This window comes from Gadus chalcogrammus, chromosome 19, assembly GCF_026213295.1.
Source record: "Gadus chalcogrammus isolate NIFS_2021 chromosome 19, NIFS_Gcha_1.0, whole genome shotgun sequence".
Lineage (NCBI taxonomy): Eukaryota > Metazoa > Chordata > Actinopteri > Gadiformes > Gadidae > Gadus > Gadus chalcogrammus.
Window position 1 is genome coordinate 14,816,392 of NC_079430.1, and position 23,291 is coordinate 14,839,682.

Here is a 23,291-nt window from a genome sequence, read left to right on the forward strand (position 1 = left end):
AGTTATGCATATTTGTTTCCTGTATTTGTTTCGGAGAGAAAACCCTTGGTTCTATTGTCATTGATTTTATTATTTAGCGTAGGTTTTTTCAATCATCAATGTAAACGCAGCTTCTAAATACAGCAGTGTGTTGGGAATCTAAAGATAATCAAGGTTTACAGTCAGAGAAAGAAAATATGAGCGTCTTCTCAGGGAAAATCGCAGAGTTTTCTATGTGGACTTCATAAATATGTATGCATAAATACCAACAGTAAATATTTATACCGCCGTTTGAAGCACGGAAGCTGCTCTGGAAGGAATATCCGGGAAAAAACATTCTTTATAGTTCGGAATACAAACTGGTTCTCTCTAAACCCAACCGGGCCTACTGGGCCCCTCAGAGACCCCCTATAAAGTCCTCCTCCTGTTTTGCAGACAGGAGCAGCAGGGAAGCAGCGCAGACCGAACCTCGACCGCAGCGGGTGCGTTTGGTCGTTTTTGTTGGCGGCTGGTTGGCGAACAACCGCACCACGCGAGCTCAGGGAACTTACGGTGAGCAGATGCTGCTTTTGAGTTCAAGCACACGCACACACTAACACACACACACACACACACACACACACACACACACACACACACACACACACACACACACACACACACACACACACACACACACACACACACACACACACACACACACACGCGCGCGCGGTTGTAGAAACCAATTTGCAAACCTGCGTATTGTGTGCGTACTTCGTTCAAGGGCATCAAACTACTTGGCAAGCGTTGGATTGGCAGGCGTCCGGATTCGGTTCAACGGGATTTTCGTTTTTTTGGCGCGCATCGCAACACAAACTCTAAAGCTCAGGTGAGGCCGACATCTGTGTGTGTGTGCGTGCTGCTTGTGTGTGCGTGCCCTACCTCGTAGAGGATGGTGCTGTTGCCATGGAGAAGGGGTCCGTAGCAGATGTAGGAGTGGCCGACCACCCAGCCCAGGTCAGATGCCGCCCACCACACCTGGAGCCCACAGACAGGCAGACAGGCAGTCAGAGAGACAGACAGACAGACAGACAGACAGAAGTGGACAGAGGGATGGAATCGGTTCATGGCTTGTTTCCAGAAGACGAATGTACCGTCATATTAGAAGGGAAACAACAACATTTATTAAATAGAGTGCAGGTTTGTGCACTCTTTCCACTTCCCATCTGAAAGGTACTTTGCTACTGCTGTGGGAGCTGTCATTGGAGGGGTAATTTGTAAAGAATGCCACAACTATCCTTCAGATCTAAGTGCGAGAAATAAGCTGCGGGACAATCTGTTTCGAGTTGCCCGTGCCTGCCTCTGTATGAGCCCAAATTTTGATTTTGGAACTCCCCAGGCTCACTACCAACCAATCAGGGCATCCCTCCATCATGCCTGTCAAATACAGATGCGCGTAATGCAAGCCTTTTCATTGGTGGAGAATCGTAAAGGAGCGTTTCTTTGGCTTCATTCTCCCACTTGATGACAAAACTGTAAGAACGATAATAAGGCAGTAACGATAAAGCAAAGCAAAACAGGTACAACTGAAGTTCTGAGCATGGAGATAACTGAGGTTATGGTTTGCACACTATCAGCTCTTCCGTATATTATGGCCCAATCCCATTTCTACTTCTTACCCCTTCAAAACAAGGGGGAGGGGTAAGGGGTAGAAATGGGATTGGGCCTATATATAAATATATATATCAGAGAGTATAGCGGGTGAGGGGGGGTTAGCACAGGGAGGAGGAAGGACTGATTCTGATTGGCTTACATCCCCGGGTCGGAGGCCGTAGATGTTGGCCATGGTCCACCTCAGCATCACGGCGTAGCCCGCAGTGTCCCTCACGATCCCCTGCAGACGAGAGAGAGGGGGCGGGATCAAACGGGGTGTTGCTAGGCAACAAAGCCAAGTCAAACAAAATACACAAGTCAAGTTGCACTTAAGGGAAAATTGTCTCGCTAGTCGTTGGCGCGATGGAAGAATCAAGTGGTTTTCCCCAACGAAAACACACTTACCATAGAACACACAGAGAGTGATTCCTACCGTCGGTTGGGTGTTAATTACCCCATAAGGGGGGAGGGGGGGGGGGATAAAAAATGCCATCCGCTCCAGAAACGGGCTGAGAGGGTGATTGCGTTGGAATGCGCCCCTGGGGGCCATTTCTCCTGATCATTCCTATCTCTAGCTCGAGAGCCCCTTGCTCGCTGGGGCTGGCTCAATGCGTAGGGAAATGTATGTGGAGGTGCTGGGTGTGAGGTAAAGAACAGAATGTAGCGGTCAGAGGATAGGATGTGCATGTCCAGAAGCAGTTCCCCTCCGATCGACACGTGGACAGTTCGATATCGACTGGTAGGGGGGGCTGGTCGCCTGAACGCTACGACTGTTTTTAGATAAGCGTGTAATGCTTGTAACCGGCTTTATCCAAACAGAGATGGAATGTGGGCGAGAGAGAGAGCGAGAGCGAGCGAGAGCATTACAGGGCGAGCGAGAGCGATAAGATAAAGCGGAAACACAAGCAGGGGATAACAAAGCAAACACATTAAACGTAACGGGTGACAACGTTTGTTGGAATCTGCGTCTTTCGAAGGACGATGGAGAGACCGAGGGAGACAGATAAGGGATAAACGTTTCTACTGTGTGTTTCTGTAGAAAGAGAGAACGGAAACAAGAGAGGGAAACAGGCGCAGAGAGGGTGAGAGTGGGAGAAAGAAAGAAGAAAAGAACAAGGGACGGAGAGGGGGTAAGAGAAAGAAAGAAAAGGCAGACCGACATAAAGATCAAACAACAGAAAGACAGAGAGAGGGTGAGTGAGAGAATGACAAATAAAGGAGAGAAAGAGAGAGGGTGAGGGTCAGAGAAGGAAAGAAACAATACAGAACAAGAGAGAGAGGGTGGCAGAAAGGAAGGCAGAACGAAGAGACAGAGAGCGAGAGGGTGGGATTTAAATGAATAAAAAGGAACCAACTAGACAGAGAGAGGGAAAGGGAGAGAAAAAAAGAACCAACAACAGAGCGCGAGCGTGTGAGACAGACCAGAGATGAATAAAGAGTCACAAGGGGGTGAGGGGTTCAGCGCGGAGCTTGGGCACGCCCGATAGAAGACAGAGAGCTGTACCTTGGGGGTGCCGGTGGTCCCGGAGGTGTAGAGGACGTACAGGGGATGGTTGGATGGGACGGGCACACAGTCGTGGGGCTGGGCGCGGGCCATCTCCTCGTCCCAGTCCAGAGACAGCCCCGGCCTCATGGAGACCCTCTCCTGAGGAGAAACGCAGCATTACCTGGGTTCAGCAAACACCTGATCCTAAAGGGAGCCCAGCACTGCTCCCCACGTCTGATCTGCCATGGGATGCACTTTGTTATCAGTTGTGAAAAGTTTCCCTCATGCTTTCAGATTGCACTTTTTTGCAAGCAGCTACAGAGCAAGTCAGGGAGGAGTAGGGGGGGGGTGATGTCACAGAATCTTTATTTAAAATTTGACATTTATGAATACAATATTTATAAAAAAAGAAATGTGCTGCATATGGGAATAAAGTTAACTGTACACGCACACACACGCACACGCACACGCACAGACACACACACACACACACGTCTGCGTAGTGTATGCAGATGTCAGCTGGCTGTCACTGTACTCCAGCACGGAGCTAATGAATGCAGCTCAGCCTGGCTTCCCCCAGCAGCGCACACTTCTATGCTCAAATCTCGGCGGTCTCGAACCGCGGTTCTCCTTGGTTTGTACGCAATTTGGAAAGACTCAGCTAATAGGCACGCCAGAATCCTTTGTGATCGGCATTAGCGTGTGGTCTTCATACGGTGGTACCCCAGCTGGGAGGGCAGCGGACGTCGGGGTCCATTTACATTTAATAGACGTTTGTATCAAAAGCAACTTACAAAAAGTACATTGATCAGTAGAAAGAGAAACAATATATCGGTTCAGTCAGGATGTTCATAGAAACAAGTGCCAAGCACTAACATTCGCTAGGTTAACCCATTCCCCGTTCACAACAAAGATAGGATAAGATGCTACATAACCAAGTATCATTTTTAAGGACAACTTACAATAAGTGCGAACATTAAGTTCCAGGACGTACATCGACACACAACAGACCCCTGCGGGCTCACCATGTCGGGCCGGTTGTAGATGAGGACGTGGGCGGGCTGGTGGGAGCTGAGCTCCAGGGCCTTCTCCACCAGGGGGATGTACTCCACCCTCCGGCCTGGCTCCAGGCCGAACGACGCTGTCACGATCATCTTGGGCTGGGGGCGGAGGGACGACACATTCAGCGTCTAAAGCAGTGGTTCTCTTAACTTTTTCTCTAAGATATCTTTATCAAAGTACCCCCTTCGCCGGTCAAAACCTTTTTGGGAGAAAAATAAATAAAATGAACGTGAATAATGTCTGTGCGTTCTATCTGGCAGTGCAAACATGAACGTAAAAAAATTGGCCAATCCTCACAAGTTAGTGGGCCTGTGCTTCATGCAACTGTTGGCAAATTTCTCCCCACAAAAGAAGCACAAGGCCAGGGGAGGGTCAGAGCATGTAGAGGTGAATCCCATTCAATATATTCTTCAACCACTTTATCAACCATTTCCTCATGTTTTTCTACCCCCTGCAGTCCTTCAAAGTACCCCTAGGGGTACGCGTACCCCCATTTGAGCACCCCTGGTCTAAAGAGTGGGTCCGTGGTGGTCCTCTCTAGGCCCGGTTCCACACAGGGACAGAAAAAAGAACCGTGCAGAGTAATGGTTACTGGTCTACTTTAATATGGGCCACATTCGCTATAAAATATTTAGTACTCTAAAACAAAGGCCTGCACGACAAGGACGATCCAATAAATCGGAAGAGAAGGCCAGCAATGTCACACGGTACAAAAATAGCTCGGCCCAGGCTTAATGTTGAGCTTCTTATGCTTAAATAAGACCGTTCACATTTCATCTTGAGGGTATGGTGAACAGAGTCCCCTGGGTGTGCGTTTAAAACCCTCCGCTAGTTTTACTGAAGTGTTTGGGAAAAACAACAACAGAAGCTTTTGGCAGGAATTCAAGCCCCTTCAAAGTGTTTCCGGAGGGGTTTGGGTCTCGTTCACACTGAATCAGGCTGAGCGCCGATTAGCGCTGAGTGCTGCGGCGATGTGGGCGGGATCGTGGCCAATTTGTGTGACGTCATGTTGTGAACTTTAACCCCTCCTCCCTCATGGCAGGGATCTACAACTCTGGAGAGGAAAACACAGCCGCCATCAGCCGCTCTTCCAACCTAAAAGTAGCTTGTTAAAAGTGGAATGGTAACATTACATGGTAAACAAGGTTCTTCGGGTCAGATGCCGGGTTATGTGATTGGACAACGCAGCAGGGCATCGTGTGGTCCTCAACGCCGCAACTTAAAAACACAAACCCTATTCGAATGAATGGTTGAACTGGTGTTTTTTCCATATATGGTGTGAATGAGCCCTTTAACCGTTGAAGTCAAGCTACAGGGCAGAGAATGTGATCCGTTCTGCATATGAACAGACACAAGTCAGACACCTTTGTTGAGTGGATGATCAAGACAGAGACAGATGAAACTATAGACAGAGGTCCACTAGAGACAGACACCGGAAAAACACAAGACAAGGCAGACTGAAAGCCATACAGACCCAGTGATAATCTAACGACCAACATACAGAGGGTAACCAAAGACTGACAGACAGAATCTACAGACAGCCAGAGAGATAAAATACAGACGGTCAGACAGACCGGGATGCAGACAGAAAGGCAGACAAAGAAAGACAACAGACCAAAAATAAACTACAAACAGACATAAACAAACCACAAACGGCCAGATCAGAAACACAGAGAGCCACAAAGACAGACGGCCGTGCGAGCCTGCACCTTGGCGTGGTCGATGCGGACCGACAGCTCCTTGGAGGCGAAGCCCCCAAAGATGAGGCTGTGGGGGGCTCCCAGACGGGCGCAGGCCAGCATGGTGACCATAGCCTCGGGCACCATGGGCATGTAGATCACCACCAGGTCCCCCGTCCCCACGCCACGCCTCGCCAGCACCCCCGCCAGCCGAGACACCTACACCCCACACACACACCCGCCGGGTCAAAGGCTAAAGGTCAACGGTAATGAAACAGGTAAATTACGCTTTTTGGTGAAAGGCAAATTACATTGAATTTAGCTACAAGTGATTAAGGAGCAGGTTCAGGTTATTCTTGCTCAAGGATGCCTACAGGTTGGGACGAGGGGGATCAAACCCAGTGCCTTTCGGCTGGGAGTCTAACAACAGCCGCTATCCTGCCCGGTCTGACATCAGATATCTTATCATGAGGAGGGAGGTTTTGGTCGAAAGTAGCTTAGGCCTAAAAAAAAAAAAAAGTTTGGTTCCTGTTGGTTGTCAGTTGAGGTCATGGGTAGGTAGGGAATTTATTTTATTTTTTTATTTTATTTTTTCCAGCAGCAGCGAATGATAGGTAGGTTGTTTCCATTTAAAAACGAGAAAATTCGCTCATCCTTGTACAGAATGAAGAGGTGCTGTACCAAAACGTAATTATAGTTTGCATCAAAAAAAAAAAATATATATATATATATATTTTTTTTTTATAAAGCTCATAAAATAATTTGGGTCGCACATAAATTGACAGGGTCGGTCGGGAACCGGAACCAAACAATTTTTTTTTTAGGCCTTACATTGAATTTAGATACACGTGATCAAGGAGCAGGGCGTCCAAGTAGCCGAAAGTTAGCATATTTCCTCTTGAGAGGTGCGTTTGTTTACCTGCTCCTGGAGCTCCCTGAAGGTGGTGACCTTCTTGGTCCCGGACACCGGGCTGTCATATATGATGGCGGGCTGGTCTCCCCGCCCGCTCTCCACGTGGCGGTCCACGGCGTTGTGGCACATATTCAGCTTCCCCCCCGGGAACCTGTCGGGAGGTATCCCAATTAACCTCACCGCGTCTCAATGACAGATGACAGAAGTAGACCTGTAACCCCCCCCCCCCCGCCGCCCCCAAAGTAATCATATCGGAGACGCAATCCGCCTTTAACAAGTCAAAGTGTTTGTGATTCGTCTCACGACGTGGAGGCTGAGGGCCCAGACACCACAGATGGCGTCTGGGGGTCTCGCTGTGTGTGTGTGCGGGGCATCAGGCCTAGCAGCTCATTAGATGTGTCCTTCAAGTTCAAGACCAGCAGGGTGGGTCATACGGCCATCTTTGGTTTACCTGTATTCGTATTTTGCAGTCAGCCTTGACTAATGGCGCGTTTCCACTGCAGGGTGCGGTACGGTTCGGTTCGTAAAGGTGCGGTACGGATTGCGTTTCCACCGCCAAAAGTGGGCGTGACCCGGACTGAGGCGTACTCGTTTTGCCCTCGTCTTCAGTACTCCTCCGTTGGGGTACTGAGACGCCTGAAAGGGTACCGGAAATTTCGACCTACACACCCCCTCCGTTGATTGGTCGACAGAATCGCCACTTCCGGGCGACGTGGGGATAAAAACAAACAAACAGTAGCCTCGAGGTATTATTCTTTGCAATGAACACGTCACGTAAAACGCTTGCTTGGGCGAACAAGGAGGTGGAGACGTTCCTCTGCATTCTTGGGAAGGAAGACGTTGTTTACGATGTTTACGTAGCTGCCGCGGCGATCGACATCCGGCCTACCATAAAGGGTACTGTCGGCGGTGGAAACGCGACCTCGGAACTGAGCTGGGCTATACCGGCCCCTTCCTACCGGACTGAGGCGAACCGAACCGTACCGCACCCTGCAGTGGAAACGCGGCATAAGTGTTGGAAAAAATATCGATACGGTGATATATCAGCGCCCTTCTTCGTCCGACACCTGCGGAAAAAAAATATATATATATATATATATATATATATATATATATATATATATATATATAATTTGTGTATAGATATATATAATGTGTATATATATATATATATATATACACACATTATATATATATGTATATATATGTGTGTATATAGATATATATATATTATATTCTTATTTTTTCCTTTTATTAAAAACTCAGTCTGGACCATGAATGAAGAAACTGTCATTGTTTTCATAGTCAGGCACCCTGTGATTCCCGCCCCAAGTCTGGACATGTCTCTTCTTAAAAAATAAAAAACGTTGAATGCAATGAGAGGTTGTCTTTCCAGAGGAGAACATGCCATTACGCAATGACTCAAGAGACACACTGCATACTGGCAACAGTGTAGCATGGATTTAAAAAGCATACCGCGAATCAGTGTAGGCCTACCAAAATGTCAGTGGGTAGGGGGTGACGAGAGATTTAGGGTGGAGGTGGGGGGGGGGGTAGGGGGCGGGAAGAGTGTCGCAAAACCGAATGGCATCGGATATCAACTCTCCAACTCACTCACCAATTCGGAAACACTTGATCCTCGACATGCAAGGTCTTCTCACAAGGTTCAAACCACGACACGTCCTGGGCCGCTTCGCCCCAGAACTCCTCCGGCTTATGTCGGGCTGCCGCGAAGGCTTCGTGGTACGCGGCGTTGGACGTGTACTGCCTGCAGGACTGCAGCTGCTGCTGCACTAAATTGTTCTTCGGTCCTCTGAGGGAAACGCACCAGGTGGTCCTCAGCTCCCGGTTCGCTGCACAGCGAGCCCATGTCGTCCCTGATACCGTCTGTTTCCTTGGTATGAGCGTTTCGCTCCACGCACTGTTGAGAACCCCGCTCCCGTAACTTCTGCACCACATTCCTCCTTCTCCATGCGGCCTCAGTTTGGAAAACACGCCGTTGATGAAGCCCAGTTGTCGGTCGCGCAATAGGCGCATTTTGTGTGGAGTTTAAGGTCGTTTACGTCCTGGCCCAGAAGTCTCCTGCACCCTGACGTTTCCCCCCGAGCAGTTCCTCACAGGTCAACTAGGTCTCGAGTATTTCTTGAGAGCGAGGCTGAGGAATGTGTGTGTTACAATACTGCGAACCTTGAACCAACCCAATGGGGGCCTCCCGTCTCTGGAAGGACCATTGTACAGTTCAGCAAGTCTCTCTCTCTCTCTCTCTCTCTCTCTCTCTCTCTCTCTCTCTCTCTCTCTCTCTCTCTCTCTCTCTCTCTCTCATATATATATAACCCCCCCCCTCTCCCCATATAGTTCCACCAATAACAAGCAGAAGTCTTGTGGAGTCCACAACAACAAGTGTTTCTTTTGCTGGAAGGTTATTCTGGATGTGTGCCGGTGGGCTATGTTATGTAGAACAGTTTTATTTACAATTTATTTGGCTTTTGGCTATTAAAACTTTGGAAATTAGTGGATTATTCTCACTCCTCCCAGGAGAACTGTTCATTAGTCTCCATAATAAAAGCTGTTTGAAACAGAATGCTCTTCCCTGTGGGGGAATGAGGAACTAAATGAGGCATCATTTACATGCTAATTATTATTTTCCTCGAGTTTTAAGTGGAAACTCTCAAAATGTTAATTATGATTTGAACATGCATTGTGGTGGTGCAATAATGCACACATACTGCTTGTCGCCAACCGTTTCATGAGCTTTGGAGGATGATGTTGGATTTATAATCAACGCATAACATTAAAAAAACGGTCTATTATGACTAAGACATTTTCATTTCAAATCCATCTAATCAAAAATTGAAGCCGATGTAATCTATACATTATATGTACATTCAGAACTCCTAACTGTGGCGACCCAGAGAATTTCCGTCCCCTTCCTGCAGGGGGCAGCAACCGCCCGATCAAATGGTTCAGATTAAAGACTTCAGGGTCCAGGGTTCGAATCCCGAGGGACCTGCTTCCCATGACATGAGCAATCGGAACAGAATCCAAACTCCTACAGTAGGGCTTTAGTCATATTGTTTGTATTTATGTTTTCCTTGGCTGTTTTGTTCTGTTGTTTGCACACGTCTTTGCAAAAAGATAAACACAATCATATAATATAATAACAACGAACTGGCATACTGTGTGGGCTAAGATTGAACGGTTTATTGTGTTTAAATTATTCCCTTTGCAGACCTACAGGAAGTCTAAAATCAGAGCTTTGCAAGACAACGCATTTACTATTCAGAAGGTATCTCCTTCTCAGACGAGCTTCCTACAGTTTCTGTGTGTTTCCCCTTTCTCCAGTGTTGTAGGCCTTTCACAGATCAATTCGCTCCCAGAGCTTAAGAGCCCATAGGGCCTAATCCGTCCTCTTTATACCCAAACCAGAGGCCGGCTCCCGGGTCTGCCACTCTGCTGCTGTGGCCCATATGGACAGCGGTGCGTAATCCCCCCGTGTCCTCTTTCTCTCCAGCCTCCTCCTCCACTCTAAACCGTCTCTCTCTCTCTCTCTCTCTCTCTCTCTCTCTCTCTCTCTCTCTCTCTCTCTCTCATCTCTCTCTCTCTCTCTCTCTCTCTCTCTCTCTACTCTCTCTCTCTCTCTCTCTCTCTCTCTCTCTCTCTTTCATCCCCCTTGGCTCTCTCTCTCATCCCCCTCGGCTCTCACCCTCCCACATCTGGACACAGCTGGGCTGGGAATGTGCGGGGCGCCGGTGCGCGGTGCCGCCTGGGCGCATTGCGTTGACGTGTGCGGGGTTTTCGAAAGCGGTTTGAGATCAGAAGTCGGCAGGGAACAGATTAGGAACATGTTCGGCTGATCACCTGTACCTGGAGGGTGAAATACGAACGAGTCCGTCGCTGATCACGATGTTTGTGTTCAGCTATGACTCTATAGTCGAACCGAGTAGGGAAGGAAATTATAATAAATGAGTTTGCTGCTCCCCGCTGCTTTCTCCTAATTATTCCACGATGGCGGAAATTGTGTCACACACAACCGCCTCAAAGAGCGGATTCCCAAATGAGCATTTCTCGTCTTGCAGACGAGACCATGCGTAGCAATTTCAATTACTAATTATTCCCCTTTCTAAGAACTATGTGTTATTGTTAGTGTGTGTGTGTGTGTGTGTGTGTGTGTGTGTGTGTGTGTGTGTGTGTGTGTGTGTGTGTGTGTGTGTGTGTGTGTGTGTGTGTGTGTGTGTGTGTCCAAAGTTACTTGCAGTGTGTGTGTGTGTGTGTGTGTGTGTGTGTGTGTGTGTGTGTGTGTGTGTGTGTGCGCGCGTGCGCGTGTGTATGTGTGTGCTTGCGTGCGTGCGTGCATGCGTGTTCTGACACCTATATACAACGGTCCTGCTTTAACCTGGACCTTCTTCCACCGATGTGGTCGGTTTGCCTCCCCGGCCTCACATACACACTGGCACATAAGAGAGGCGTTCATGAAACAGCCGTAGTGCGCCCAGTGGAATAGAAGGTCATCACTGAGTGAGCGCCCACAGCATTAACGATGAAACGGGTTGGAATATGCACCAAAAAAAAGATGAAGACATGAAAGGGTTATGTCTCATATTTAATAGCGCACGTTAAAAAAGGTTAATTGAAAGCGATGGAGCTGATGAATCGTTCCCCACCCCTGAACGTGTGTATCGGCGCGTCGTTATCACATGATGGATGAAGCGGTCCTGCGCATTTTGGCACATTGACGCGCAACGCACGGCACAAAGCAAACACGCCAACAAGCGTGCGTGTAACATGTCATCATCATTACCATAGCATAGCAAACCCTCATCCGGTCAGAAACAAAAGCAAATAACTATCAAAACAACAGAGGGATGTGTGTGTGTGTGTGTGTGTGTGTGTGTGTGTGTGTGTGTGTGTGTGTGTGTGTGTGTGTGTGTGTGTGTGTGTGTGTGTGTGTGTGTGTGTGTGTGTGTGTGTGTGTGGCGCAGGTTTTGAGCCTCCTCATCTCGCCGCCCCGCCCACCACGCGCGGGCGGGAGGGCGGGCGGGAGACGCGCCTCTGATGCTGCAGCTCAGCCACGCCCACAGACGCCGAACGCGAACCGTTCGCTCGACGCGCGCGCGGTGGGCGGGAGACGCGCCTCTGATGCTGCATCTCGCTTCCCCCCCTCGTAGTCGTTGCTCTGTCTCCGGTGATACAAGCAGCCATGGCGACGGTAGTCCAACCGCTCACTCTGGATCGAGGTAAGGCGCGCCGTCTTTGGCGATTTCTTCTTCGCTCCTTCTCCAAATCATCGCTCCCCCAAAATAAACTTCCTCCCCTACATCCCTCCCTCCCTTCGTTTCCCGAGTGGCTCTGCTGTCCGACGTCTGGATGCTGAGCGTGTTTCGAGTGGAGGGAACGCGATGTCGCGCTGCTGGATGCGTTTTCGTCTGTTGCCTGGTGTTTCAGAAAAAAGGCAACTTGCGACGGATGGAGAGATTCTCTCTCTCAATGCGCAGCTCTTTTGGTGTTTGTTTGTTTGTTTGTTTACTGGGCAAGTCAGTGAAACAAATTAATTGCGCGTTTGTTTTGGAGTCAAATGATGCAAGCGACCGGATTCCCAGTGTAGTCTATCATTAGTATGATGGTTTGTAGGACGCAATCCCCGTAGCACCGCTTCTTCATAGAGTCAATACTCTAGATCCGTTTTAATAATATCAGAATGAGTGTGTGCGTGTGTGTGTGTGTGTGTGTGGGGGCGGGGGGGGGCAGCTTGATGACCCCAGATAACAGGACATTCACCTCATAGCGATGGTTCCCACTCTTCCTACCTGTTGTGGTTCTACATGCACGCAAGAGCAAACCTGCAGACCAAATTATATAAAGCTGTTTCGACTCCTTCTCCTCATAACGACACGGATGTTCTGCGCTCGTTGAAGGTCACGTGGTTGACATTTAAGGCAGGTAAAATATTTCCACAATCATCACCTACTGAACGATGTGTCTCTCGTTTTAGACGTGTTTATTCGGTAGCTAAAAGTGGTTTGGCTGTTATCTTTATGCATCTCCTCGGACGTGGGAGTTGCTGTCAGAAATAGAGAAACATGAGAGCCACCTCAGGCATTTCCGCTCGTAGGGTAGCGATGGTTTAGGTTTACCGTCCACTGCCGAGTAACCAGTGAGGAATATACTAATATAATCACCCCCACAGGTGGTTGGTGAGGAAACACAGAGGTGATACACTTATAAGACTGTTGTAACTCATTCGATGGTTGACTGGCCTTTGAACTCAAACATCAATATGTTCTCTGACAGTGATGGGTTGCACAGTACTCGGCCACCATTCTGATTCCTCCTAAGTCCTCCCTAAACTTTCTGTTTTCATTGGCAACGCCCCCCCCCCCCCCCCCCCCCCCCCCCCAGCTCACATATTGAGTTACCGACGATCGAAGACTGAATATGAAATCATCTCAAAATAAATTGAACATGAGCCATGTATTTTACTTGAGCTGTTACTTGTATGTTACTTTAATTTCTTGGAATTCTAAACTGTAAACTGCAGATTCAGAACGGAAATTGTTTGTTTACTTTGAGTTTAGCTGGTGGGATGACTTCGTGGCAAGCTTGTTTTCAAACCCTGAGCCTATGTAGGAGTATCTATCTGGCCTTGGGCCGTGGATTGTACCATGCACAAAGGATTTACATCCGATTTTCAGGAAGCTAATCAATTCGATCATCTCTGTTCGTCTTCAATAGATGAAATCTTTGTCCACAAGGAATCCAACTGCCTGTTGCTATTTTGCGTTCTCCTCTTTCTGTTGTCTTGTTGTTGACCTGTTATGTTTCTATTTATTTGACTATTCATCAGCAGATGGTCTTGTCCGAAAGGATTCACAGTGAAGTCAGATACATGTCATTAAGGAGCAGGGATATTAGGCCTTTTGCTCCAGGATACCTACAGCTGGCTGGGAATCAAACCCAGTCCCTCTCTTTCGGGAGTAGGACTCCTAACCGGCCTATGTGTTTAGAATCATACTTTCATTCCTCTGTTTTGTTGTGTCTGTTGCAGCGGGAACATTTCTTTCCAGATTTGTTTAATTGAACACGCACACAGTGAGTTTGTTCTTTCGTCCAATAGCAGTGGTCGCTGAGCAGATGCGGAACATGGACCATTACTAAAGGCTATTATTTAGTCGTGACTCGGGAACCTGTATTTATGTGACTCACTCAGGCGCCACACAGGTGTTTACCACCATTACGGCGACGAGTAGCACAGTAAATAACCATAGCGTTCGATAAGCGAGCTGGAATCGTCAAGCACGCCGCCCCTGCGGCCACAAATCCATTTGCTGTTTGGTCATTTGGCAGACAAGCAGTGAATTCAAGGCACATCAGTGGATTCAGATACGTCAGAGGCACTCAGTGCTCACTCAGTGAGGACGGGGGGAAAGGCTACGGTGGGATCAATCCCGGGATTCGACTGGGAGTTGATGAATACCCATCTCCAAGAAACTAAAGGGCGAAGTCTAGAGAATCTAGACTTCTGAGCTCCCTTAGATTCGTCATAGCCAATCCCCTTACCCCCCCCCCCCCACACACACACACACACACACACACACACCCACACACACACACACACAGCCCTCTTACGTACTTATTGTATGTTGTAGCTCCTGGCACTTAATGTACGCACTTATTTTATGTTGAACATCCTTGCACTTGAAAATAGTGCTTAGCATAGTGTAGCATCTTATCCTACTCATCTTTGTTGTATGCAGGGAATGGGTTAACCTAGAGATTGTGAGTGCTTGGCTATAGCTTCTATGAACATCCTTTCTGCATCGTCAGCGATTTATTATTTCTCTTTCTTCTGACAAATGTACTCATTGTAAGTCGCGCTGGATAAAAGCGTCTGTTAATTCCCTAAATGTAAATGTATTCGGCTGGGAGTTGATTAATATCCATCTCCCAGAAACTAAAGAGAGTCCCCCCTGGCATTGGGTTTAAAGGAAGTGGTTTTGCCGGCCAGCTTCGTTGGAGGTCAGCACACAGCCAGCGTACGTTTCCTGTCTCCCCGCACTATTGTTTTGGAGATGAGAGAGTTGTGATAGGCTGATGGGCGTTGCTTATGTGTCGGCCGTCCAATGGGAGCATTGCTTAAGGAGTTTTTAAATGTTCCTTCTTGTAAAAAACAGAGCTTGTATGTCTTTGGAGATACCAGTCACATTATTGCAGGTTGCAAATCGTTTCACATGCATGAGATGCTTCATACATCTCACATTTTACATTTGGTTTTATTTTCTTCCATTATTACCTTTATTATTAAAGACGCACAGGCATTAATGTCCTGTGTTTTTATTCACCGCTTTAATGAAATGCCAAAAGTCCCTGTTGAGAAAATTACAGGCAGTGAACAAGTCAGTGTTTCACTCGATTTAACTTCATGCCGACTGATGGACATGAAAATACTGGGAACTGGGGGGGAGGTGTTTCTAATTGGTCCCGTCGAGGGCCAGTCGTGCTGACTTCGCCCGTCCAACGGAGAATGTCGAGGTGTCAAACCAAACGTAGGCACGGGAAACTTGGACGAGCTGTCAGCGTTAAAACTTTCCCGCTCAAAGTGTTTTTTTTCTGACAAAACGCTGTCTGGCCCCCTAGCCTCTCCCCTCCACTTCAGGGAATGATCAAAAGCGTTTCAACTCTTGATTTATTTTGCCAGAGAGAGATTGTAGCTGGCTGGCTGTTTAGTGACCGAGCCATCTTCCTCTTGTCATCATCGTTTCAGTTTATATGGCCTCTGAGCGCTGATTAAACCCCATCATTAGGGGCAGGAGAGGGTGCTAGCCAGAACATCTATCCCCAACATCCACTGTCTAACTTTAGGCACCCTTAAGCAAGATTACCTAACCCCTACCTGTTCCTTAATGACCTGAATCGGTAGCATCTAACCCCTAGATTCCTTAATGACCTGTCTCATTACGGTCTAACCCCTACCTACTCCTTAATGACATGTATCTGAATCCACAGTCAGTCGCTTAGGATAAAAGCATTTGCTAAATAACTAAATAGAGAAAGCAATACACTAGCAGGGATCCTCAAAGGGAATGTATACAGTTCAGCAAGTGCATCTCTCTCTCTCTCTCTCTCTCTCCTCTCTCTCTCATCTCTCTCTCTCTCCTCTCTCTCTCTCCAGCCAATTAATCTTGTCTGGGTGGGGGGGGGGGGGGGAGAGAAGCGAGCTGGAAGAGAGAAGATTCGGTTTCTGTCTGACTTGAAAGTCCAGCAGTCTCCTGCACGAACCATTAGTCCCTCTCTCTTTCAAAGAAATGAATCATCCGTTAAAATAAAGGAAAAAAAAGATCAATAAATAGATGAATAAAACGGCAATGAGGAGATCACAGCTTAATCCAGCAGGGCCTAATCGGAGCAGTTTATATATAAAGCAGCGTTTGTAGGAATAATAAAAACAAACATTAAATCTCTCTCCGATGCCCATCTAAGTGTGGAACAGACTGGCCCAACCGTTGGCCATCTGAAACGTGTGTTCAGCTGTGTTGAAAGCTTTTGAAACCACGCGGACCGCGTCCAGTCCGCTGCAACATGCAAGTCTGAGAGCGTTGGCGATCTGAGGATTGGAGGCCATTGAATGCTATGATCGGTTGTGTCCGGCGGATCATCGTGGTGTGTGGGAGGGGCGATAGGTGTCACGATACTAGCACCACCCGATGTTAAGCAGACTTTACTGCATCTCGCGACGCGAGCACAGAAAGTACACACTACTGTGCAGTTGGCGCTAGTCTCCGCCGTGTGTTTCGATGCAACTTTTCTGCCAGACGGGTCAGATGAGATGCAACGGTGTGGTTCGGAGAAAGGCAGTTGGCGGTTGGTTTGTGAGTCTGGGCGGTGTGCGGGCCCCATTAAAGCCCGGCGAAAACAGCTCCGGAACCTCTCTCTTTTTCTTCTTCTCTTTTTCCCCCGAGTCGTAGTCGGAGGTTTCCGGGTCAGCGGTGATTGGAGTTGTGTCACGTCCCGCGGCGAGGAGGTCTCCTCAGGGCAGCCTTCTGCTGTGGTTCATCTGCCGTCCATCCATCCACACTCTGCGTGTGGCTTCACTCGGCCCCTTATGGTCCTCATTAGTCCTCATGAGTATAAAAAGGGGGAAAGGGATACACACTCTCTCTGTGTGTATCAAGGCCCATGAGGCAAATTACGCGAGTGATAGACTTGTTAAAGGTCATTGATTTTCACGACGTGTGTGTTTCACACGCGTGTTTGACGACCGATGTTGACGATTCTGACCGTGTCCATATACACCTTGTCGTTTTACATTAAAACGCTCTTGATGGATCACAGCCTTTTATGATTATTAGTGATCTCATTACACTTAGGGGCTGGACCGCTGCCCAGCGCGGCACACACCGCTTCCAAAGCAATAGCTCAAACCACTTGTCAGGTCGCTGATGCCCCTCGTTGTAATCTGCCCCCGGAAACATCGCTCAGCGGCCTGACATTTTGCTCGTTTATTGAAGGATGAGGGCGACCTTTTGTTAGCCAATAGCCTCATGCTGAGAGCGAGGCTGCAAATCAAGGCTGGGAGCATGTGGGGACGAGGGCTAGCAAGGAGGACAGCACCAAGGCTAGCAGAAGGCTAGCAGGAAGGCCAGCCCCAACACTAGCAGAAGTGTTGGGTAGTAGCATGACTAAATTATGGGATAGAATGAAGGCTAGCGTGGAGGCCAGCGAAAAGGCTAGCACAAAGACTAGCACATTGACAAGCAGAAGGCTAGCATGAAGTCTAAAATATTGGTTAGCAGAATGCTAGCACAAATGCCAAAAAAAACCACATAGGCTAGCACAAAGACTAGGATATACACCATATTGCTAGAACATAGCGAGTTAGCACAAAGACTATCACACAGGATAGCACGAAGATGAGTGCAAAGGCTATCACAAGGACTGTCGCAAATGCTAGCACAGAGACTAGCACATAGCACGAAGGCTAACACAAAGACTTGCATGGAGAGCACAAAAAGAATGCATGTTCGTTGCCATGACTCCTGACATGTTGTTACGCCAACCCCGTTAGACTCTCACTGTATATCTCGGTCCCACTGTTCATCCACCTAAAGAAGATGCAACCTCAAAGGCTGCTGTGTGCAAAACAGTTTGTGCCCCTAATAACGTTTAAGGCTTGTTTGTTTAGGCTAGCATCACATCTGCCTCCATCATCATCATCATCATCCTCATCATCATCATCATCATCATCATCATCATCATCATCATCCTCATCATCATCATGATAATCATGATCAACGTCCTGAATCCCCTTTCTGGAGTGAATCAATCCGTCTTATTTGATGATGATTGTTATCAGTATGGTCACAAGGACCTTCGGTAAACAGCTTATAGTTGTCTGGTGAAGTGTGAGATGACACCAATACATCTCCATCCAGAAGTAAAGTGCACGATGCATCGCTACGGCTTTCTCCTACATCAGTCAGAACATGAGTGTGTGGTGCGAGCTAACTAGCTGTGAAGCTAGCTAAATAGCTCCCCACATCAGTCAGAGCATGAATGTGTGGAGCTAGCTAAATAGCTCCACACATCAGTCAGAGCATGAACATGGGGAGCTAGATAACTAGCTACACACATCAGTCAGAACATGAATGTGTGGAGCTTAGCTCCAAACATCAGTCAGAACATGGATGTGTGGAGCTTAGCTCCAAAGATCAGTCAGAACATGGATGTGTGGAGCTAGCTGACTAGCTGCACTACATACGCAGTCAGACCTTGCATCACACGCAGTGTGTCAGTTTAAAAGCAGTCGTTCGCTATCAAAGCGGAATGGCTGGAAAGGTTTGTTTCACAGGAATTATATTCAGCGAGGTGGATAGAAACGTCACAGATGTTTCAAACATCTGTTGCTGCTGTGTAGCCAGTGGGAAATTATGCCAGGGGAGTCTGGGTATTATATCGGAGCAAATTACAATTCTTGTGATTGCATGGCAAGCTTTTTCATTTTTTTTTCTAGAAACGTCCTGGATGATTCCACCACAGCGGTGGTGGTCCTAGATTGAGTGTTCCAGGTTTGAATGTATATCTTGAGTCAGGACTCGATGGAACATAGCCGGAAGTTCCCCAGAAGGCACAGTACGGTACCCAGAATGGCTGTTAAGCCATTCATGGGGAATCGCAGAATAATTTCAAAAACACCATCATGGCCACGATGCTCAAGGGATTTTTTTCTTTTTTTGGGACTGCATTCATACAGCGCTTTTCTAACCATCTGCCATTCAAAGCGCTTAACAATGTTTCCTAACATTCACCTATTCATGCTCACATTCACACACAGACGGCGGTGTCAGCCACGCAAGGCCACAGCCAGCTCGTCCGGAGCAGTCAGGGTGAGGTTTCTTGCTCAGGGACACCCTGACACTCGAACTGGCAACCTTCCAGTTACCTGCCAACCCGCTCTACCTCCTGAGTCACATGCCGCCAGGATACAGGCTATCAGATGGATTTTCCTTATCTCCACAAATTCACATTCAGTGATTATACCATATCGTATCCTAAAGCAAATCTCCTCTTGGCAAAGATACATTTCGCCTCTCAGAGACTACTTTTAATGATCAAGTGCACCTTGAACCTGTCCCCTTCTCTTCCAAAGTAACTTTAAATATGTTACATAAATACAAAAGATTTACATCTAGGCCTGTGATAGATTCACTCCCTTTGTTACATCAACAAAGATGGTTCTTGGCCTAGAGAATCGAGTCTCTAGCGAACTAGCAGAGTAAGATTTACCCTGAATGTCAATGACTTTTGAGGCAATAATTACATAACATCGTATGATGAGTTGAAGTTATAGACATGAAAGTGTAAAAGGTATGTTTGCATGCTTTTAACTTTTATCCACCCCTGAAGCTTACCGGTCAGGTTCAGCTTCTGAAGGTCCAGTATCTGTGGAAAATAACAATGTTTGCTTGGTTTGTTCAGCACAGGCAGGGTTCTCGCTGTCTCTCTCCCTCTCCCTCCCTTCCTCCCATATAGGGTGTAATGTAATTTGCCGTTTGACTGCATAACTGAGTTTAGGAAGCTTTCCCACCATGGGGTCCAGTCCCCTACTGTGAGCTCTACGGCTGTGTTTTTATTTTTTTCTTCTTGCTTCGCTCTAGCTTCACAGACCATGAAGATCAGACGTTTTGGACCTGAAGAAAACATTTACCAAACTCATAATGACCAAAAACTTTTGCAAACGCACACCAGCGTACCAGAGTGTCGTTCCAACCAAGGGAGCATTTGCATGCACCTGAAAAACAGCACTTTCCCGGAACCTAAAGGTTAATTGCGCTTGCGTGCTTGAACAAAAACACCACACACTGATATTCATATCAAGCGTTTCATCAGCCTGATTTGCATTGAGCCCGAGACTACGGCGTTTTATAATACATCCGAGCATTAGTGTCATATCAGATAAAGACGGATCGCCAGGAAACTCCACCTCTTGCTCTCCTCAAAGACGGCGCGAGATTAAACATTGCATGTATAAATGAACTGCGGGAAGAAGATCTCGCGGCCGCGCGCCAACGGGCACACGCCGTCGCCAGAGCGCAGGACACATATTATTACCGCACATTACTGCCTATTAACCGGCAGATACTCGCAATTACGCTGTCACACAATGGTCGCTTTTTTCGTACCAGCGGTGTAATTTAGGGATCAAAAAGTGACGTGAAGTAGGGGCCCCGACCGTGCTTTGCCTTCGGCTCTGGCTGGCATTACTGTTATTATTTTTGAATTATCATTATCAATACGTTTTTCACTTTACAATTGTAATTTTTCCATGTGGTGGAGGATGGTGGCCTTGGGGCTGGATAGTTCAGCGCGTTTGAGGCACAATTGAGTTCTGTGTTCAAAACCCAGACAGCCAACGTCTATGCCTCACCCCTTAGCTCCTCATTAATGAGATTTTTGACTATTTCTAGCACTGAGGAAGTTTGGAACCCCAACTTAAACTGTAACTCTCGATGCATCTGCTTCCACACCAATTGTTATACCAAATCAACATATGCCGGGGATATCAATGTCCTGGTGATTGTAATCGCATCTCTCTACTAAAGTCTAAGTGATTAGTAGTAGTTTGCTCTTGGCTAGGAATCATTATCTATTTTCTATGCATCATAAAAAAGACATTTATGAGCCCTTTTAAAAGCAAATGTTTGCTAAAATGAACCATCAAATACTTATTACTTCAATCAGCAATCTCCGGCTCCCCCAAATGCAAATCAGGGGACCCCAAGTTTAGAAACTACTGCTAAAAAAAAAAGAAAAAACAGTGACATTTAACTTTCCTCTAAAAATCAAGTTCCTGAGCTCTGAAGTCAACCGCCGCTGCCTTGATGAGGCTAAAGGAGATGCGGCTAACGAGCCAGAAGCTAACGAGTCGCGGGAGGAGACATTCAGCGGTGAAGAGATCTGTGATGCATGGCCTGCTCTCTAATGAGAAGGAATCTCCCATCGCCGCTCCCGCAGAGGCTGTGTGGCTGGTGGAGCGCGAACCATAACTCCAAACCTCCCGCCGGCTGACGTTGTTTACGTCTGAACCCAAGGTGAAGGGGACTTTTGACTCCCGAGGCAAAGTAGATTACCCCTAAGGTGTCTGTTGTGTGTTGTGGGTGTGCCAGAGATGGGGTGTGGGAGTCAAGGTCTCTGTCTCAGGATTGTGTCTGAAATGTAAGGCAGGGGATGGTCAAAGCGAGACATGGTCAGCCAGGACCTGGGGTGATGCCCATGTCTGCAGTTGACCCTTAAAGGGGCAGCATTTGGCTCGACGACCTCGACACTAGCGTTGAGTGTCGAGGTGTCCCTGAGCAAGGCACCTAACCCTAAATGCTCCCGATGAGCTGGATGTCGCCTTGCATGGTTGACACCGCCGTCGGCGTGTGAATGTGTGCATGAATGGTCCAATGTTAGCTGATATTGTAAAGCACTTTGAGTGGCCAATGGATAGGAAAGCGCTGTATAAATGCAGTCCATTTACCATTTTAAGGCATCCTTGAGCAGGATGGCTTAAGACTCTCACCTTCTCCTTAATGACTTGTATCTGAAGTCGCTTTGGATAAGAGACTAAGTAGCCCTGACTGTGTGAGTCTTCTTGCTTCTTCGTCTACATGGTAAAGCTGCAAAGCCGTTTTTACAAGATTCAATAGTTGTATGGCTTGTTTTGACATTTACCTTTTGTCATTTAGCATAAGGTTAGTCCAAGTGACCTCCAGTTGTGGATGAGGAGAACAGCCACAAATTATAGTAGCGCACACCCGTCGTTTCTAATCCAGCCACTGGATTGCAAGAAGCTTTGTTTTTCTGACATTGTTCCAAGCAGAAACAATGTGGAATAGTACTGCGTGGTGTTATCCCTTTAAACACAGATCATTGGCATGATTCCTTCAGATTATACTGGATTCAATAGGCCTTTGTCGTACTGGTACTGTGTACTGTATACTAGTACTATGAGGTATCCTTTTGATTGTACTGGACTCACTAGGCCTGTGTTGCACTGGTAATCGATACTGTGTACTAGTACTATGAGCTATCCTTCGGATTCACTGGACTCACTGGTATTTGTGGAACTTGTATCATGTACTGTGTTCTAGTAATAATAATAATAATAATAAATACAATTTATATAGCGCTTAATATGGTACTCTAAGACGCTAGTACTATGAGCTATCCTTTGAAGGCTTCTGCACACCCAGTTTTAATAACATCAATAATTATAAATGGCCCGATATAAAAGCCTCTGGATATACAGATATGTTTTATCTGATTTAATATCACTGTTCTATATTGGCCTCTCTTCCATATTGGCTGATGGTGAGTTACTCTTTGAGCGCGCGTGACTTGCATACGTAACAAATCATCCCCAACGTGGATCAAAGCAAACAAACCACACACAGCGCTTTTATTTTGTAGTATCTGCAACACTGTCCCCCACTTCAGACACTACACTCCGGCCACTACAGAGGGCTGCGAGAGTGATTCATGGCTGAGCAGCATTATCATGACAACCCACAGGGATTGTCCCACGCCCGTGCCAACAACAACCATTACTGGCCTGCTTCCCGCCTGCAGTCACCACAAATCTTGATATCAGTAATGAGACAGCAATTTTCAGGCTACGACAAATAATGCACACCACGCTTTTATTGTGGCGGGTTCAAGACAGAACTGGGTCAGATGACGGATTGTTGAGGTGCGAGCTTGATTGTCTTTACAAACAAACAAACTGAAATACGAATGAAAGCGTACAAATGGGAAACGTACCCTTTTAGCTTTTTTTATGTTGTAAAACAGTATTGTTAATATTTTATCATATACAGGAGGTAGAGCTAGTTCTATCTCCGGCTCCTCCTAGCCGAGGATCGAGGTGATCCTGAGCAAGACACCTCTAACTGCTCCTGACGAGCTGGCTGTCGCCTTGCATGGTCGACACCGCCGTCGGTGCGTGCATGAATGGGTGAATGTTAGGCCATATTGTAAAGCGCTTTGACTGGCCACTGGTTAG

General features: G+C 47.3%; 2 protein-coding genes across 3 annotated transcripts in view; one reads left to right on the top strand and one right to left on the bottom strand.

The window, feature by feature from the left end:
* The window catches only part of acss3 (acyl-CoA synthetase short chain family member 3), a 31,817-nt gene extending 22,817 nt beyond the window's left edge, over positions 1 to 9,000 (bottom strand). Inside the window, exons 1-7 of the mRNA XM_056578546.1 lie at positions 8,373 to 9,000; positions 6,761 to 6,905; positions 5,872 to 6,060; positions 4,126 to 4,260; positions 3,119 to 3,259; positions 1,775 to 1,855; positions 904 to 999 (exon numbers count right to left, since the gene is read on the bottom strand). Of these exons, the coding sequence (XP_056434521.1) occupies positions 904 to 999; positions 1,775 to 1,855; positions 3,119 to 3,259; positions 4,126 to 4,260; positions 5,872 to 6,060; positions 6,761 to 6,905; positions 8,373 to 8,791 (1,206 nt within the window). The 5' untranslated portion in view covers positions 8,792 to 9,000. The remainder of the gene's footprint in view (positions 1 to 903; positions 1,000 to 1,774; positions 1,856 to 3,118; positions 3,260 to 4,125; positions 4,261 to 5,871; positions 6,061 to 6,760; positions 6,906 to 8,372) is intronic.
* A 2,859-nt stretch (positions 9,001 to 11,859) lies between these two features.
* The window catches only part of lin7a (lin-7 homolog A (C. elegans)), a 49,561-nt gene continuing 38,129 nt past the window's right edge, over positions 11,860 to 23,291 (top strand). For both annotated transcript variants that reach the window (XM_056578406.1, XM_056578405.1), the window contains exon 1: positions 11,860 to 11,988. In XM_056578406.1, coding sequence (XP_056434381.1) covers positions 11,952 to 11,988 — 37 coding nt within the window. In that variant the 5' untranslated portion in view covers positions 11,860 to 11,951. The remainder of the gene's footprint in view (positions 11,989 to 23,291) is intronic.